Source organism: Solea solea, chromosome 20, assembly GCF_958295425.1.
Source record: "Solea solea chromosome 20, fSolSol10.1, whole genome shotgun sequence".
NCBI classification, from domain to species: Eukaryota; Metazoa; Chordata; class Actinopteri; order Pleuronectiformes; family Soleidae; genus Solea; species Solea solea.
In genome coordinates this window covers 14,065,482-14,084,960 of record NC_081153.1, presented here as the reverse complement: position 1 = coordinate 14,084,960, position 19,479 = coordinate 14,065,482, and the positions used below count along the sequence as shown (strand labels likewise).

Here is a 19,479-nt window from a genome sequence, read left to right as displayed (position 1 = left end):
TGTAACTGGTAACCCAGACAACTACTTTCTTTCAACCCACTGCTCCTCCTTCAGTCTCTCTCTTTCTTCTCTATCTAGTTCATTCACACTCGCGTTTTTTATTTATTATTATTATTAATATTTTTTTTTTTTATCCGCAGTGAACTACTCTTCCCATGGTTCCAGGGGTGTAGCGTGAGGCCAGCTACGGGTGCCTGGATGGTTTTGACAGTCAGGCACGTTGGAAAGGCACATCGGAGACTGGGGCGCACGAGAGACAGACCTGGAATTGCAGAGGCAGAGACGCACGGGCGCACGTCGCTTTTCGCCTCCCGCATAGTGGGGAGTCCCGCGCCTGTCACCGAAACTGGAGGACAGGGTTCGAGCGCGGTCATGTCAGCGCCTGAACTGGGCAGAAGATTGTGAACCAGCGTCCCTGCCACCAATTTTTTTTACAATTTCTCACTATTTCCCTTTTTTGCCTCCCCGTCTTTTGTGGGTGCAGATATCGATGTGAGCGGGTTTTCCGTTGAGACGGCGGGAGCATACGGCGCTGAACGTTGATGTGGGAGGACTGTGTCCCTCCGAGGCGTGGGGACCAGATGACGGGGAAATGCTCCGCCGCGCTGACGGCTGCAGCCGTCCCCGCAACGGCTGCGTGACCCGGGCGAGGAGAGGAGCGAAGCACCGCCGCCGACAGCCGGAGCCAACCCTGACTCTGACACCGCAGCAGCTCCAGCTGCCAGCGCGAGCCTCCACTCTCTCTGTCTGTCTGGTGAGTGCGAGAGCGGCGTCTTTGTATCGACACAGCACCACAAAAATGTGCCAGTTGTGCAGCAGTGCACCTCTGGATACCTTTCTCACTGACTTTTGTCTGCATGCGCACTACTCGTGCTGCGGGGTCATCTGAGCTTTTACTGTAGGTATGAAGCGCGCGCGTGTGGTTACATCCTAATTGATGATGTCCAAACACACGCAATGAGATTAGAGGCGCGCGCAGTGAACCCTGCGTGTACCCCACCTGCGTGTTTGATGTATGTCACAAAATATTCTCACCTTTTAGCCTCATTATCAGTGAGTACAGTAAGGCAACAGTGTACACTTCCTCCCCAGGTACCACACACACACACGTGTCTGTTTGCTGCCTCTATAGATTGGCCCTGTGTGGGTGAGTTTGATGTGACTTTTCTAATAATGTATTTACATACCAGAGGTGTGACTGCATGTGAGCCCCTCGTGATGAACAGATGTTTGCTTTACATATAAACAGGAGGAGACACGCACACACACACACACACACACACACACACACACAGAGTCAGGCTTCAGCTCCCTGGGTTTCCAGGTCCCATCAGCCCCCACTGAGCCATCAGGGCAGTCAGACAGGACACAGCAGCAGCAGAAGCAGCAGCAGCACATCCTGCAGTGGCAACAGGGCCGCTGAGCTGGAGAGACACAGCGTACTCATGGTGGTGATTATCAGCTCTTGTCTGTGGTTTAGAGGGGGAGGAGGTGGTGTTGGGGGGGGTTGACAAAGGAAGAAAGAGCACATGAGAAACTGAAAAGAGAGGACAGGGAAAGAGGGAAGTCAATGTCAGTGTCTGGGCAGTGACAGTTCGTTATTTAAGGGCCCCTCGGAGACGTGCACAGGCTGCTGCCCTAGTGCAGGTGCTGTTGGTATGCAGAGTGAGGCTTTGTCTGTCTGTCTCTCTGTCTCTCTGTGTGTGTCTGTCTCACACATCCACAGTCTCACCCCACCCCCCACCCCCCCACCCCCAGTTGCTGGCTGAGGAGTGAGTTCTCTTATTGGCAGGTCCACTTCGACATAATTAATAATTTCAACCCCCTGAATGCTGGAATGAAAAGGAAATGGCCTTACCTTGGCATGCAGCCGCTTTGTCAGACTTGTCTTGAGTGCATGGCCCTGTGTGTGTGTGTGCGTGTGTGTGTGTGTGTGTGTGTGAACACAGAATGTGAACATATAACAGCTTAGGCATATTGTGCCTCCTACCTGTAAGAGCGGGCCCAGTTGTCATAGCAACGGCCTTGTAGCTCCGTTGATGTTCCGCCTGTCCTCATTGGCAGGGTCAGTGCACCTAACACGCCACATCTCGTCTCAAAGCTCTGAAAGCACTCTGTGTGTGTGTGTGTGTACATGCAATTGTTACCTCTAAAGGACGTTTTTCTGACATGAACGCTAACCTTGTCAGGACCGGTAGTCGTCATGGCGGAGGAACTGGTTAAGTTTTTGGTTTCACTAAGATGTGAACTGTGGTTAGGGTTAGGGTCAGGCATCGACTGGTAAAGGTTAAGGTTCGGGATAAGGTTATTGTTTAAAATCAGAATCAGAATAATTAATTCTAAACAAAGCTGCATCCCTAACCTTACGCATAACCAGTTGCTGCCTAACCCTTAACTTAACCTAACCACAATTCAAACGTTGGCCATAAACTTAACCAGTTCCTCCTCCGTGACTACTGGTCCTGAGGTCAGAATTGTAAGTACACACACACACACATTTCAGAGCCTTGAGAGAAGCTTGTCAGTGCAGTGTCCTCAGAAGAATAGATGTGCAAACCTGTGTGTGTGTGCTGTGGAAAAGCCTTCTCTGTGGCCTGCTGCTGTTAGTAGGTGTGTGTGTGCTGAAGTCAGTGTGTCCGTGTGTGTGTTTGTGTGTGTCACAAAGATGCACCCCGCTGATGTGACAGCTAACAGATCAACCAATCATCTGTTTTCTCTCCCTGCCTATCAGCGTGAGAGTTCGCCGTCGTTAGACGTCCTCTTGATATGTAGGTCGTCATGGAGATGGAGACGACAGAATGGACGTTTATTTATGTATGCGCACACACACATGCACATACACACAGTCTGGTCTCCATTACCTTAGAGGACATTACATTGACTTACTCTTATTTCCTGGAGACTTACACTAACTTGTACTACAACAAAGTCTTCACCTTATAATTGTCGTCATTTACGTCATGGGGACTTGCTTTTTGTCCCCAAAATATGATTGAGGTCCCCACAACATGTGTAATACCTGGAATACACACTCACACACACATATTGCATTGATTGACAGAGTATTTATAGAGTTCCACTGGTTTCCTGCTGCATTAGGAAGTTAAAGACGCTGCAACCTGTTGAATTAAGGTTTAGATACGTTCCTGTACATGGATGTATCAGATCTAAACATGAAGTAGTTGATCTTAAAGTTTAAAATCACTTTCTTTTTTTTTTCCATCTTTTGTGGCCCTTCTAACAGACCAGACTTAATGATGCCACCTGCTAACCTTTGATGTAAATCACAGGATTTATCCCACGAGAGACTGTGTCTGTCAAACTCTGATACTTTAGAAACACAGAACATCTCATTACACACATTGAACTTTTGAGCTCAAGATTTGTCAAATTCAACAAAGGGTTACAGGTTTTTTTTGTTTTTTTGTTTTTTTTGAGAGAGAGAGAGAGAGTGAGAGTTAGCTGACGATCATTCTGGTATTCATCTTTGAACTCCTCACAACAGATATGTGACTGCCATTGAGGGAAAGGGAATTTACACCAGTGTTGTGAATGAGTCAGGCCATTATTACACAGCACTTCAAAAGCCTCCCAACATTGATTTTAGGGCACAGCATTTGCATCTGTTCACACAGACAGACTCTGGTTGGGTAGAGCTTAGAGCTTCCCTCTAATAACGGCATCGAGGTAATCAGCAGATGGCTTTAAGTGCAAAGTTTGATATTGTGATGCAAATTATCAATTTCCTTTTTTTTGGGGGTGGTGGATAATTATTGAAAATCAGAGATGTGAGCCGAACTAAAACGTTCCCTCTACAAAAAAAGAAAACAACCAACGCCACACACTAAAAGACTTCTTTTATATTCAGTAGAGAGAGGGGCATTTTAGGGATGTGTAAAAACTTTTTTTTTTTTTTTACTATGAAATGAGCTACTGGCAAAAAAAATAATTAGCCATTACTTTGTCCTTGGAGTGAAGGGGACTGTCTTTTACTACTCCTATTAATCTAATCATCACCTGAAGTGAAATAGCTTCCGCCACTGGCAGGTAAACGTGGTTCAGCTACACCCCACACACACACACACACACACACAGGCAAACACACACAAATACAAGCAGATGCACACACGCACGCACACACACACACATCGACCATTTAGTGTAAACAGTGTTTGTATGCTCCATTCTGTCACCTCCCACACAATACATTCATAAAACAGCTCCTCCGCGCCAATGGCACTGACTCAATAGAAGACATCTCTTCTCTTTTCTCTTGCCTCCCCTATGCTTTAACGCCCCCCCCCCCCCACATGTATATATCATATCCTTTATTCTGTCCCATGTACTGCTACTTCTTTTTCTTTTTTTTTCTCCTTCTTCCCTATGTGTCCTTCCTCACCTACCCCCCTCACCCTTATCCCCCCAAGGCTGGCTGCAGCCGGTTTGAGTCTGACAGTGGAGAGGAAGCTTCGACCTCTCACCTCCAGAGGATGGAGAAAGCGAGGGAGGGAGGGGGGGGGGGGGGAGGAGACAAGAAGAGAGGTATGATGGAGGGCAGCAGGGTGGAGGGATGCTGTGGAGCCAAGGGGGTGGAGGTGCAACTGCAAGAGGCAAGAAAAGAGGTCAAAGAACAGGAGGGATTTGTGAAGAACGAGGGAGAGGACAGAGTTGTGGAAGGGACCAACGGAGGGAGAGAGATAGAGAGTGAGAGGACGGGGGGGGGGGGGGGGGGGGGTCAGGGAGGAAGAGGAGTGACAAATGAAGGGAGAGTTGCAAGACGGACTGATGAGGAGGGAGAGATGGAGCTGGCGAGGGGATGAGAGGGAGAGAAAGACAGAGTGTGAAGCTGCTGTGTACCTCCATAACAAGCTGGACAGAATCAGCTCAATTATTAAAGAGGAGCGAGAGATGGGGAAAACACGCAGACATACAGACGTTTACGCAGAAAAGCATCTCTCAGTGTCTGGCACACAAAACACACTCGCCATCCCGCTCTCACACACACACACACACACACACACACACTTACTGTACCTATCTGCACATTTACATACTTACACATGTACACACGTGTGTGGCTGATTTTCTCCACGCTTGTGCGTCAGAGTTATCTGTGTTTGTAGCAGTGTGTGAGTATGTCTGGGTATGTGTGCTGAAAACAGTGAGTCAGAGGATAAGCAGAGACTTGTTAGTGATTCTCCTCAACACCCCCCAGCCCTCCCTCCCTCCCTCTCTCCCTCCATCCCATCCCCACCAACACCACCACCACAACCACTACCACCACCACCCAATTTGACTTGAGCACTGTCTCAACTGTCCAGCATCAATGTCGTCCCGTCAATATGAAAAGATAATAAGAGCTCAAATGGGCCTGTCTATAAACCTTCACTGCAAATATAGTTTTCACCCCTTTCCTCTCTTTCTTTCTTTCTCCCTCCCTCCCTCCCTTCCTCCTCCTCCTCTTCCTCCCTTGCCTGTTTCACCCTTGTTTCTAGTTCTCTTTCTTCTTTCCCTTTTCCCTCCTTCTCTGTGGAAGTGTTGCCCCCAAGGGACGTAAAGATTCGCTCCCTTCCAGGAGAGAAAGAGATTGTGCATGTGAACGTGTGTCCTCCATGTGTGTGTGTGTGAGAGAGAGTGAGAACACACACTTCCTGAGACAGAGAGGGAGCGAGAGAGAGAGAGAGAGGCAGGGATGAGCAAAGTAAAGAGCAAGTGAGAGAGTGAAAGCAGAAGGCTGTGGAGGGGGAGGAGAGAGAAAGAGATAAGAGAGAAAGACAGAGAGTAGTCGGGGAGAAGGGAGAAGATGGATGAATGCACTGCGCATTGAGTGTGTGTGTGTGTGTGTGTGTGCGTGTGTGTGTGGGGTGGGGGGGAGGGGGGTAAGGAGATGCAGGTAGATGGTGAGGAACTGAAGGGTTTCTTATCCTCCCAGCAAAAGTCATAATTTCTAAGAGTGTGTGCAGATGTGTGTGTGTGTGTGTGTGTGTGTGTGTGCACACCTGCTTGTGTTTGTGTCACTTCATCCAGGCTTGAGGCCAAGAACTGGGAAGGTACAGTGTAGTGTCAGTGTGTAATGTGAGGAGCATACGTGTGTGTGTGTGTTTTGGAGAGGTGTGTGTGTTGAGGCTGGGGCTGATGAGCTGTCAGTACCTACAGTTGGAATGTTCACAAGGCAGCCATTGTTGTTCAAACAGCCAGCAGCCTTCTCCTTGGCAACGGGTGCAGCAGCAGCAGCGTCTCCCACAGCAACTGTGGAACAGGAGTGGAGAGAGGAGAAGGAGGGAAGGAGGAGTCAGGAAGTCAGGGCCGCAGCACTGAGGCCCCTCTCCAAAACACTGGCCTCAAGGTCTGAGTGTGTGTCGGGGGCCAAGCATCTGGTTTGTGTGTCCTCTGTGTGTGCGGTACATTTGCATGTGTGTGTGTTTTGGTAAGTGAGTTTTTGCCAGCGCGACTACGTGGACTGCGCGTCTTTGCTCCGCATTTGAGTGTCTGTGCGGGCGTTGTCCACACCTGAGTGAACTCTAAGTGGGAACGCTCCTGTGTTTGCACCTCAGTGCTCGGTTTCATCTTCTACATTTCCCCGCGTGTCCGTGAGCTGTATGTCACCATGTACCGTCTCAACTGGCGTGGCTGGTCACATGACCCGACTGGGAGGGAGGGGGGGGGGGGGGGTGGCGGACATCAGCAGTGCCAGGAAAGTGCCCGCAGGAGAACGAGAGAGGATAGACAGTGTCAGGTTGAGTTGAAGATGAGGGAGGGTTTGTTGAAGAAGTGAGTGTGAGCTGTGGCAGAGAGAAAGGCTGGGACGGGAGTTGCATGTGTGCATGAGAGAGGGAACCGTAAGGAGGAGATATGGGGGGGGGGGGTGAAGGAGGTAATACAGTCCTCCTTGCCTTAAAATAACTACAGCATGTAGGTTCCTCCAGAAACAACAGTCAGACAGTGAGACAGAGGTATGAGGGTGAGAGTGGGAGTGGGTGTGGAGGGCCTGGATGTGGTCTAGTGTTTGGAGCTACTTTCTCGGCTCCCCTGTGTGCATTCTTGGCAGAGCCACCACTGTATCTGGTGTGTGTGTGTGTGTGTGTGAAGTCCGCTTATGTTAGATGTGTGTCTGAACGTCTGTCTGCCTTTTTGTTTGTCCACACATATGGTTTATGGGCTGGTCTCTCTTCATTTGTATGCTTTCAGTGCGAGTGTGTTGTGTTGTGTTGAGTTGAGTGTGTGTGCACGCACATGCTTGGTCTTGGCAGGAGACACGTTGCGCACACTGATGATGGAGATCATTAGGAATTTCCTGCAACTGGGGAGGTGGTGGTGGTGGTGGTGTTTTTTTTGTTTTGTTTTGAAGGTGGGAGAGCAGGATTGTGGGATGTGAGTGGGTGAAAGAGAGAGGAGAGGTTAGAGTGAAGGAGAGTGGGTGGGTTTCGGGATGAGGGTCGTGTGTTTACAGTATGCTTGTGTATTTGTTGGGACCGTCTGAGTGACGTGCATCGTGCGTGAGCCCGGTGATGTTCTCCACCATAGCCCAGAGTTCACCTCTGTTCTGAAGGGCTGCTGGTGGTGATGTGTGTGCAGGCATGTCTGTCCCAAAAGAGCAATATGATTGCTTGTATAACATTCCTCGCCCCGTTTGGCACGCTTACAACACCTCAAGCTCTCAAACAACCTAAGTCTGTTGATTGGAAGAGTTTGGGAGTTTGGATGAGCTTAAATTTTAGCTGCTACTGCCTGCTGGGCGTCCTTGTGGTTGAGGCGAGACCTCATAACTTCAATTTTGCCTTTTTTCATTTATTTGAAATTAAAACTTTCACTACTTTGCTCAAGTTTATATTGATTTTTTTTCCCTCCAAAGTCCGAAGAAAAACAGTGTTGTCAAATCCAAAATGTCATCATATCATTCTGAGGTGATGTTAAGTGCGGGTTTTTCTTGTTGTCTGTGCTACGACTCGTGTTTAATCAAGTCAATTAAAGCTAATGAGAAATTATCCCACGATACAAAGCTGCGTTGTATGGTCAAAAACAAATCATACTGTGATTATTTTAACCGATACTGTGACTGGAATTCAATTCAAAATTGGTCCTGGAATTGCATCTTAACTGTGATGTGTGCCAAAAAAAAGTCTTATCATTACAATTTAACATTTTTTTTGGAATCCGTTAAAAAAACAAAATATATTTTCTCATCTGAAGAGCAATATTTTTTGATTATACCTCACCCAGAATTTCTGCAGCACTGCAGAGTTTCACCATAATGCTCTTTTTGTCTCAATGTTTTATTTTTGATCAAATAAATGCAAATGTCTTTGGATTTGATGACTACATCCAGACAGTGTGCCTGGTACTTTACAATAGTATTTAAACTGTGATGTTTCATTGACAAATTAGTGCGACTGATGCTTAGCATTTGGGGTATAATGTGACATTTCTGATTGGAAATCACCAGACAACGGGTCGTCAATCAACTGCTTTCGTTTGTTTTTTGTTTTACTGTCTTCATCAAACTTGTGATTGTTGATTTTAGACGGAGACGCTTGTCGTCAGGTGTGTTGTGTTTGGACTCTTGTTGAGGTTGCATCACGACTCTGGTGGTGTGGAGGAATGAGCCGCTGATGGTAGCTGAGTCTCTGCGTGGTGTCACTCAGTCTCTGTGGACCCCCTGACCCACTTCCCCCGCCCCCCACCCCCTCCTGGTCTCCCATACATTTTTTCCATCTCCCTCTCTCTCTCTCTCTCCCTTTCGCTCTTCCTCTTATCTGTCTAAACCTCTCTGTGGAGTCTGCCCACCACCACCACCACCACCACCCCACCCACTCCTCCCTCTCCTAACTACCTCTCTCTCTGTCTCTCTCACTCTCTCTCCTCTCTGCCCCCCCCCCCCCCCCCCCCATACAGCCCCCCCATGCTGTTTCAGTGCTGCTGCCTGTCTCTTAGCAACAACTGCACACCCGTTAGAGCTCAGTGAGTGCTTTTACAAACACACGCAGGAAGACACACGTATACGCGCGCACAGGAACACACACACACACACACACACACACACACTCACATGCACACAGGGTCTAGTTCCTCAGCGAGGGTTGCTGCTGGCAGGCCTGTGAGTCTGCAAGCCTTTGTGGCAGTGAGATATACACTGTGGATGGTAAGAGAATAGATATGCTTGTACAGCTACTATGTACAGAATCATCGCCCCTCTCAGACTATGCACAACAGGGCAACTGTCCAAACTGCTTTTATCGTCTCTGACTTCACACCAGCGTGCACAGACACAAGTCTGCAGCAGGTTGTGTTGTTATCTTCCCTGTAAAGTCACAGCGACGACACCAACGAAAAAAAAAAAAACTTTTATTGATGGATTAAATATGTATAGTAAGCAAACTTTTCCGACATCGGTCATACAGTCAACAGATCATCGTATGGGAGCAGTAATGCACACCGTCGATTGTTTTCACAGAGGCAGTACTTTGCCACTGTGTGCTCCAAAGCCCCAGAGCCATTCTCAGTAAAATGCACCAAAAAAAACGCTGTTTCCTACGTATGACGGTGAATATATTGGAAGGGCGGCTGATGGAGTATTTGCTTAAACAATGAATCATAGTGGGAGTGTTTGATAGGCTGGCATCTAAGCTCTGTCAGGAAGCCCCCTGCAGAGCACAGTAGAGGAATATTTGCATGTGTGTCTTTGTTTTGTGTGTGACTGTGCATGACTGTATATGTGTGTGTGTGTGTGTGCGTTAGTGATATGTATGTCTTTATGTGCAAATGGATGTGTGAGTGTGTGGGAGGATTGAGCTGTGATGGCATATTTGCATGTGTCTTTGTGTGTTGGTACGCATCAAAGTGTGTGTGTGTGTGTGTGTGTACATGTGCAGCAATTTTTAATTAAAGCATGTGTTCTTCTCTCTCTCTCTCTCTCACACACACGCACACATGCACACACACACAGTCACGCACGCACGCACACACACACCGGTCAGATGGAGCCTTAATTAATGAATGCTGTTAATTAGACAAGAGGAAAGTGAGAATAAGGAAAGGAGAGAGGGGAAGAGGGGAGGGAAGAAGACAGCACTGGTATGGAAGTGAATGGGTGAGAGGGTTAAAGAAAGTGTGTAGGTGTAGTGAGTGTGTGTGTGTGTGTGTTCGAGAGAGAGAGAGAGTATGTGTGTGTATGTGCGTGTGTTCATCTCCATGTTTGTCTGTCCCAGTTGTGTCATTCCTCAGAGCAGCAGAACGTTGAGGTTGCTCTGCTCCATGTGTTCAGCCCCAAACTCTGCTACAGCAAAAACTCTCCCTCTCCTCCCTCCTCCACCTCCTCTTCTTCCTCTCACCTCTCTCAACTTTCTCTCTATCTTGTCTCGGGTCTGTGTGCCTACTGTCCAGCACATCTTTCACCGACCTGAACTTCATCTTTCTCCTGGCATTTCTCATGCTTTATCACTCTCTCCCTCACTCAATAATTTGAGTGTCCTCATCCCGCTCCACTCTCTTTTTCGCCTCTCTTTCTCTCTGTCCTTCTCCCACCCTACTAATCAGAGCCATATGTTGGAAAAGGAGTTAGAGAGATCTGACGATGGACAGGATTGCGTTGTGTGTGGAGAGTTTGGAGCGGTGCTGGAGCATATGCGTGCAACAGTGGCACGCACGCTTGTGGTGTTTGTGCGTGGACTTGTGCACGCGTGCCGTCACGTGGTGTCTGACTGCACGTGTGGTCCAGATTTCACTAGATTTCTGTCTGTCCGTCCTTCTTCTCCTCTGCTCTGGGTTCCAATAATCCTCCAGTCATTCCTGTCTTTCTGTCACCTTCATCTCTCCATCCTCTTAACACTTCTCTATTCACCACCTCTCTGCCTCCCCCTGGTGGCTGTGATTTATTCACACATTCTCATTCGTCTTGTGCCCTCCAAGTCAAGGGCTTTGTAATGCACTTGAATAGTGTTGCTAAAATGTGATGTGCAGTGGGTTTGATTGTGTTTGTTACCTATTTAGGAGCTTTTAACACCGGCATAAACACTGACCTTGTAAGGACCTGTAATCCTCATGGAGACCCAAACCTGGTCCTAATGAAGCTGAACCTAATGTCTGAGGAACTGGTTATGTTTAGGGCTAAGATTTGAATTGTGGTTAGGGATGGGCATCAGATGGTTGTGGTTACGGTTAAGGATAATGCATTGTTTGAACTGTCCAAATGAATGGAAGTCAATACCATGTGTGTGTGTGTGTGTGTTCACTATCATTCCTAAATATTACAGCATACATACATCTGTTCACTCAAGTATGGTGTGATTGAAAAAATGTGGCAGCGCTCACTCATACACACTCGTGCATCACTCATAGTCCAAAGTGTGTATGAAAATCCCAACAGAGGAGAGTAAAGTGGCTCTGGTGTATTTACAACCCGCTGCCATAAAAATGAAAAGCTTCCTACAATTAGACTTTTAGATTTCATTTGGCAAGTCATCTTCCAAAATAATTGCGTCTGATGCGAGATGGTGCAGCTCTCACCAAAATACTGATTTTCCTCTGTCTAATGCGCGCTGTGACATCATGAACTAATCTCTTATTTGTTCGGCTCCACCCTCCTTTCTTTTTCCTTTCTCCCTCTCACTCTTTCTCCCAACACCATCTATTCTCTGTCCCTTACTCTGTCTGTCTGTCTGTCTGTCTGCCTGTCTTTCTTTCTCTTACTCTAGCAATCATGGGCAAACAGGAGCAGAGGGGAGAGGGAGAAGTATGTGAGCTCTCCGCTGCAGTATTGATGACCCAATGATCCCCTGCAGAACAGAGCCAGTCAGGCAGACAGAGTGAGGCTCAACTCTGAATCAAAATCAGAATCAGCGCCACAACTATTTGGTAAAAGCGACCATCCCTGCAGGAAATAAACGGTAAATGTAATCTAATGTTGTAATGCTGCTGTGTGGGTGGCACAGCTAATAGAGTAGAGTGCATTACAGATTAGTTTTGTGGCCCATTGCCAAAACAAAGTTGATGATTCCATACAACCACAATTCCATCCACATGCTCCAAATGTTTGATTTCTGTTTGTATCCACGCACGATGCTTTGTAACGAGCCCTCATTTCCACTTCTGTCCTTAGGTCGTTGAAACTTCTTGCTAGAGAAAGGCAGCTACGAAAAGGATACACTCGTTTACACCGAGCAGAAAAACATCCCTCCTTTTCCTTCCTCACTAAAACCACACACTGAATGAGTGGCTTGTCAGATCACCTTTGTTCAGGCCAATCTGGGGCTCCAGCGGGCTGTGGTGGGAATCAGGCAGAGGAACAAGGGTGCGTGGGGGGACTGGAGGAGCTAGAAGGGCCTGACCTCTGGACTGGGGAGCTTGGGTTCCAGGCAGAGTTCCGGGATCCCTCCAGAGATGGACTGGCACAGGTGACGTCCGACCACTTTGCCACCTCCTCTCCCTCTCCCTCTGCCCTGGCCAACGGCCTTAACCTGCAGAGAACGCTGGGGCACAACACCTGTCGACGGAGGCTGACAGAAACTCACACCTCTGCTGAGACACGTACATTTGTAGAGACATTAAGGAACATGCAGACACACATAGACCCAGGTGTGCAAGCACCAGCAGTGTCACACGCACACATAGATAATTGTGGACACAATGATATCAATTCACACACAGGTTCTGTCGGGCTGGAATACCCCAGAACTCTCACACCAGAGGCCATACACACACCCTCACCTCAACCCCTGTCTTTGGCACTTGGCAATCATCCTGCCTCCATTAATCAGCTGGCAGCCCCAGTTCACACAGAGGTGAAGGACATCTCCTCAACCTTTTGTCCCGTCCCTATTTGTCCAGACCGGACCGCAACCTCCTCTCCCCTTCCTGTGGAGTCAGAGAAAAAGTATGCACTCCGCAGCTCTGGACGTCCTCGCTTTCCCTGTCACCTGCGTAAATCCTCGCGACTCCGCCGAGGTATAGAGGATGGGGAGAAGAGAGTGGTGAAGGAGAGGGGAGAAGAGGAAGAGAAAGAAGCGTTAGTGGAGAAGATCTGGAAGGTGAAAGATGAAGAGGTGGCTGTTCAAAAGAAAGAAGAACGTCCGTCTGTAAAAGATGTTCTCCCGCCGACTCCCTACCCAACAGACATTGCACTCGCTCTAACTGTTCAACCCAAACTTGCTCCTAAAGCGATACATAAACCGGGACCCAGGATTGGGCATCGACCTGGACCCAAATCAAGGTCTAGACCTGCACTGAAAGGCACTGAAAGGCCTGTTCATAAAGCAGCCCCTAAAAGTGTAATGAAACGGCGTCAGGCAGCACAGTCTATGTCTCAACGTGTTACCCCACATCCACCACTTGTGAACCCACCCACCATCCCTGCATCTCTGCTAACTGTGAAGGAAGAACCTGTTGCTGGGTTAGGGGTATGTCCTCCCAATAACCAGAAATGTGGACGTTTTGTTGGTGTAAGTTAATTTATCTTTACCTATCACAGTAGTACATACTTATTATACACGATACAGTGTCATACACTATTTGAGATATATGTATTGACAATTTGGAAATGCATCTTTTACGTTTGTCTTTACAGGTAAGACGGATTGTCGTCAAGGTGCCTCGTATACCTGTCAGTCTCAGCCGCAGACAGAAGAGCTACAAGATTTCCAATATGGAGACCGTTACAGGAACAGAGAAGGGCAACGACGGTGGTGTGGAGGGCTCCGAGGCAGCTCGAGAGCCGACTGCACTACTCCGCATGAAGAACAACGGGAAGAGTGTCATGGTGATGTTCCCTCCAGGAGAGCTGCCTGTTATTCTCAAACGCAGGCGGGGGCGACCACCTAAGCAGGCTGTGCCAGCAATACCGGGAGAGCCTCCAAACGCCAGCGGTGCTAGTGGTAATGGAGACCAGCCCAAAAAGCCTCGGAGGCGGCGGCGGACTAAACTCCCTACTCCTCTTCCGTCTTATGTTAATGACACTAATGATGTGAAAACAGAATATGGCGATGTCCTGTCCAAACTGGCCTTTTTAAACCGTCAGCCACCGACCACTGGCCGCTGCTCTCCACCTCGGTGCTGGACACCCAGTGAGCCAGAAAGCTTTCATACACCCTCGGAGAACCCGGGAATATCCACCCTACTCCACAGGCTCACTGGGTTCAGGCGTCCACGGGGTGGCAGAGGAGGGGGCATTGGAAGAGGTGGAGGTGGAGCAGGAGGGATCGGAGGCAGTGAGTGCAATAAGAGCACCTTCAGTGACTTCTTTGAATCTATAGGCAAAAAGCGGAAACTGAGCCCCATGTCTGAGCATGGATTACCTAGAAAAAGGGGGAAGGGTGTGGGAGGGGTTGGTAGAGGAGGGGGTGTTGTAGGAACTGACCCTGGTGGAGAGAAAATAGTCAGGAGGAGACGGATGAAAAAAAATGGTGCATTTAAAGGGGACGGAAGTTCCATGGGGCAGGACTGGCCCAATGGGGCAGGTGGATGGGGGGAGGAGGGGGGAATGGAAAAGGAGAAAGGTTTGGGTGTGTTTCAGCTCTGTGGCTCTCCAAGGGGGGGCTTTTCCTCCTGTGAGGTTGGAAGGGGGGGCAACTACAACAGTCAAGGAGGGAGCAGAGGAGCTGGGCCTGCCGGGGAGGATTCACAAGGCCTTTTTGCTGGATATTTCCGGTCTCTGCTTGACTCTGACGACTCGTCAGACCTGATGGACATGTCGCAGTCAGAAGCCCGCAAAGCTTTATCCTCCACTGGTTATGAGCCATCCAGCCCAGCTACTGGTCACAGCTGGGCGCCTGCATTCTCCAAGTGGTGCTCTAAGGGTGCAAATTCTGTAGTGGAGGGTTCAGGACAAACACACTGCTCCTCAGCCAGGCCTCTATACAGCTATAATAGCTTAGCCCAAACATCACCCACCACTTGTACCTATCCTAAATCCACTCCTCCATCTCTCTCACACTCCCCTGGCTCCCCCCACCCTGCTTCTTATGGTCACTACTCCTCTGGCTACTCCTCCTCTTCTCCTGCAGTGTCACAGAGATCCTCAGACTGCAGCTTTGCATATGGGTCCGGACACAGCAGTGGAAAGGGAAACCCTGTTGGTCAGGCTGGTTATTCTAGCTACCAGGCAGCCAAGCGGGGGTTTTGTGGATATCCTGCAACAGGTCATTCCTCCATGGTGCGGGGGGAGACAGCTGGACCCACATCACCTGGAGGAGGGTATATGTCTATGGCCAGAGGAAGCCCATTCAGCTCCTCCCCTTCTCCAGAAGGATTCAAACAGTTCAGCTCCAGTCAGTGGAGCTACAGGTAAATGACTTGTGGCAGCATGTGATTATTAAAAAATGACTTGAGTAGCTTTCTCTCGCAAAATCTGACATGGTGTTTATCATGAATACATTATTAAATGTTTTCTTCTATTAAAGAGATGTTCAAACTAATATGGCAGCATGAAAGTGATGTGATTTGCTCAAAATACATATTTCATTGCAACATATTTTAAATTGTAAGATGTCCACTGTGTACTAATTAACAGTCAATACCTGACATTAGTTAACCCAGTGTAATACAGCATAGTAATACTGAATCAGAACCCATATTTAGAGGTTTATCCTTTTATTATTCATGTCTGGTGGAAGTGCAACAAGACTCAGCGAAACATTACCTATTTTGTAAGTACAATTATGTTGCTTAATGATGTTTGTGTGATTTGTAATTTGTGCTGCTGTTTTTTTCTTAGACATGGATATGGCGGCTGGCCAACAGACAGCTTTGGGCCTCAGTATCATGGCTACAGTGAATATGGCTCCAATGAGTCCAAAGACATCTTGGATATCTCGAACTACACACCCCAGAAGACCAAGCGACAACCATTTCCTGAAAGTCTGTCTGAGTCCTCTAACGACTCTTCACATCTTAGCTCTGCCGCCCCAGGCCCGGTTGCTACAGGTGGCACATACAAACAGAACGAGGCTGCTCCTGTTAGTGGAGACGGGGGTCAGTCGAGTCTGTCCAGCCTGGAGAAGTTGATGATGGATTGGCATGAGAGTGCTTCAGGGCCCTCGTATAACTGGAGCCAGAGCGTCCTCTTCCAGGGTGGAGGAACCAACAAACCTGGCCGTGGACGCAGGAAACGGACTGAACCACAATCGGAAAAGGAGGGGATCGCTGCTTTACTCTCTGATTCCCAATCCAGTCCCTCACCAACACCTGTTCCGGGACCTAAGCGAGGAGGTGGCAGTGGACGGGGCAGAGGGTCTAGAGGAGGTAGGGGGGGGTTGTCTCCATGTCAGAGAGAGCGGCCATCGGGGACTAAAGGCAGGGGCAAGGCTGTCTCTACATCCGGAACAGCGGGAGTTTTGTCTGCTGGAGGTCCAGAAGGGTCTGGGCTTTTCCAGGAGGTTCTGGACTATTACAGCGGTGACAGTAGCAGCCTCTCTCCCCTGGCCACTCCCAATCCTGCACCAGCCTCCAGCTACCTCCAGGACCCCTGTGAGTACCCCTCCCCTTATTCAGCCCACCCCTCCACACCTTCCTCTGAGGAACGATATCCCGCTTTATACCCAGGAGAGTCCTCCTCTTCCCTCTCGCCCAGCGTCTCATCTCCCCCTTACCCTCCCAAGCCCACCCCTCCTCCACCCCAGTCCTACCACCCAGTCCCATCCAGGACCTTCTCCCCCTCCTGCTCTCCCTCACCACGGGTAACACCCCACTGCAGCACTGCACTGAGTCCCTCGAATCGCCCCCCTCCTAAAGATCCACCGTTCTCTCAGTATGACTCCCCGAGCTACTGCAGCTCCCCCTACTGGTACGGACAGACATCGCACAGCGGGAGCCCCAGCCCGCATTCACACAACGCACACTCAAACACAGCCATGCACACACACAGCAACCCACACTCAAGTCCACATGGAAATTCACATGGAAATTCACATGGCAATCCCCTCGCTGGCCCAAATGCAAACGCACACTCACAAATAATCCAGACTCCCCACGACACACACCATCACAACACACAGCCACACGCAAACCTGAGCGCACATCCCAACGCCCATTCCAACTCACACCTCCAGAGCAACGCACTCACCCACACAAGCGCTCACACCAACAGTCAGCCGCACCACAACACACACACCAACGCCAACACTCGCCTCCCGTCCCATACACACTCCAACCCCAGCCCCGGTCTCCTCTCGCACTCAACACCTGTGCTCTATGAGGAGCGCAGCCCTCCCTCCACCATGAGCAGCCACAAGCGGGATCTGACCCCCCACCCTATGAGCACAGGCCATCGCCAGGGTCTCCTTCCTCTCTCCTACCCCAAACCTCCCCTGGACTCCTCACCCCATCAGGAGGACACTAGTGGCTTCTCCCTGTCCCACCAATCCTACCAGGGCATGGGACACCGTTACCCCTCCCAGGTGGCTCAGGGAGGCGGGGTGCTGTGTCAGCTCCTGGACCCAACCAATGATGACAGCTTCAACGTCACCAGCCTGTAACAGCAGGTGAGTTTATTTCACCTTCATACCTATGAACAAATTGATTTAACAGCTTTAGTAAATGAAATGTGAAATAACACAGGAAAAGTTTGGTAGCAATCATTTATATTTCAAAAGGCCAGGGTTAAAAGGAAAGTTCAGGTTTTCTGAAGTGGGGTTGTTTGCGGTGCTGACTCACTGTTAGCACTAACATGGCTGCAGGCAGGGACACAACAAAAGGATCATCAAATAAAATCCATGCCTATGATATTTTAAGAATATGTTTACTGCGACTTGTCGCTGTTAGACACATTTTTCCAGCTAGAAACAGAGGTTTGGTAACCGCTCACTCTTCTGCACCAAAGTCAGTACTGCTACGTTGTTTGTTAAGCTTGTGTCACCGCAGACGTTACAAATGAACACTTACTGCATCAACAACTCTGATCTAAAGTTACTGATTTTCTCGATTGACTTTGGACTTTGTGTGTGAGCAGTCAGCAGACTGTTTTTGGCTGGAAAAGACGATCCAACAGCGAGGATAAGAAGCGGCATATTCTTAAGATATCATGGATTTAAGAGGGCATAGATTTTATTAGGTAAGCCTTTTCTAAGTGGCTAAATCTGTTTTCTTGTCCTCGTCCCAGCATGTTATGCAACAGTGTGTCAATAGCTCAGACAACTGCGTTCCAAAAAAAGACTTTAAAATTGCTTTTTCTGGACTTCATATTTGCATATTGCTGCTCATATGTAAAATGTGACGAGCGATAGAATACTGTAAAAGTTTTATAGTTGTGCTTCTTTACCAGTGTCAAAAATACCAGTCTCTATTTCTCTTTTTTCTTCATCTGTTTCTCTCTCTTTCTTTGTCTTTCAGGTTCATTCAGTCCAAGCTTTTACAGATTTGCAAACATTTTTCTTTTCTTTTTTTGACTTCTTTATGAGAGACTGTGAAACGAAGGGTGAGAATTTAGCTGCCAGCTTTGGACAGTAGAGCTTTAATTCTCCAGCAATGACAATCAAAATCAGCCACAACTTAAACACCCAAGCATGTACACACACGCATACATAAACACACACACACAAATACAGACACGCATGTGCAGATCAATTCACTACCTAAACATGAACGCATAAAATCATGTGCGCACTCACTCACACTGGAATGAGGGAATGGCCAAGAGGAGCTGACAGATGAAAACCAGACGCTGATGGACACAGACAAACCTATTTTCTCATTCTGTTGTGGTACATAGAGGACTCTGTTTCCCAGAAGTCTGTATCTTGCCAAATCTTTCTGTTCTGTGCATCTGCAGTGTGGACAAACTGGGATCACACTGCTCTATCGCTCTTTCCGTTTTTCTTCCCTCTGTCCTCCCCCATCTCCCCTTCTTTTGCTAAACCAGCAACCGTGTTCTGCACTTAACTCACCAACACTGCATATCTGTCTTGTGCTCTAATCTGAACCACATCTGAGCCCAAAATCCACTTTTTTGAATACCATGAGCCTTGCAAATGTCCTGCTCTGTGAACTCCTTGTGTTGTGTCCCATAAGAGAAACGTGGACTAATCCAGCTCCTGCTCTTGAAATACCAGCATCTGTACATATGACTCCAGCTCCACGCCATGGGCCCCCTCGTCACTCTGAAGGTCCATCATCAACGTGCCCTCCTCAGCATTCTGTCATGGTGTCTCTGCTCTGCGTTGGGGTTGGGGGTGGGGGGAGCGTTTGGTGTGGGGTGTTTTTGGTTTGGGGTGGGTGGGGTTGGTGGTGGGTGGGTGGGGGGGGAGGCTGCAGCATGGAGACTCAGCATCATGTGTTTTGCTGTTTTAACTACAAGGGAAAAAGACATCATCATATAAAATGGCCCCAAAGAGACTTTTTGTTTTCTGTGTGCAAATGTGAGATCGGGGAGGTTGTGTTTGCGTGACTGCAATGATGCATGTATTTGTGTGTAAGTGTGCATATGTGTGTGTGTGTGCGTGAGAGAGCGAGTGAGTGTGTGTGTGTGTTTGCCAATGGGGTCAAAAGGAGTGGAGC

General features: G+C 48.6%; 1 protein-coding gene across 4 annotated transcripts; it reads left to right on the top strand.

Annotated features, from left to right (window-relative positions):
- The first annotated feature begins 225 nt into the window (after positions 1-225).
- On the top strand, positions 226-19,165 carry ahdc1 (AT hook, DNA binding motif, containing 1). 4 transcript variants are annotated; one of them, XR_009234058.1, is made up of 7 exons: positions 226-754; positions 11,691-11,882; positions 12,095-13,433; positions 13,559-15,273; positions 15,704-17,468; positions 17,936-18,037; positions 18,316-19,165. XR_009234058.1 is itself a non-coding variant. In XM_058619483.1 (6 exons), the coding sequence occupies exons 3-5, from the start codon at positions 12,204-12,206 to the stop codon at positions 17,460-17,462; spliced, it is 4,704 nt and encodes a 1,567-aa protein (XP_058475466.1). In that variant the 5' UTR covers positions 227-754; positions 11,691-11,882; positions 12,095-12,203; the 3' UTR covers positions 17,463-17,468; positions 18,316-19,165. The 4 variants fall into 4 exon arrangements, 3 of the variants coding, with proteins under 3 accessions (XP_058475466.1, XP_058475469.1, XP_058475467.1); XM_058619483.1 differs by lacking the exon at positions 17,936-18,037 and having other exon boundaries at positions 227-754; XM_058619484.1 differs by lacking the exons at positions 226-754; positions 17,936-18,037 and adding an exon at positions 5,958-6,346.
- The last annotated feature ends 314 nt before the right edge of the window (positions 19,166-19,479 follow it).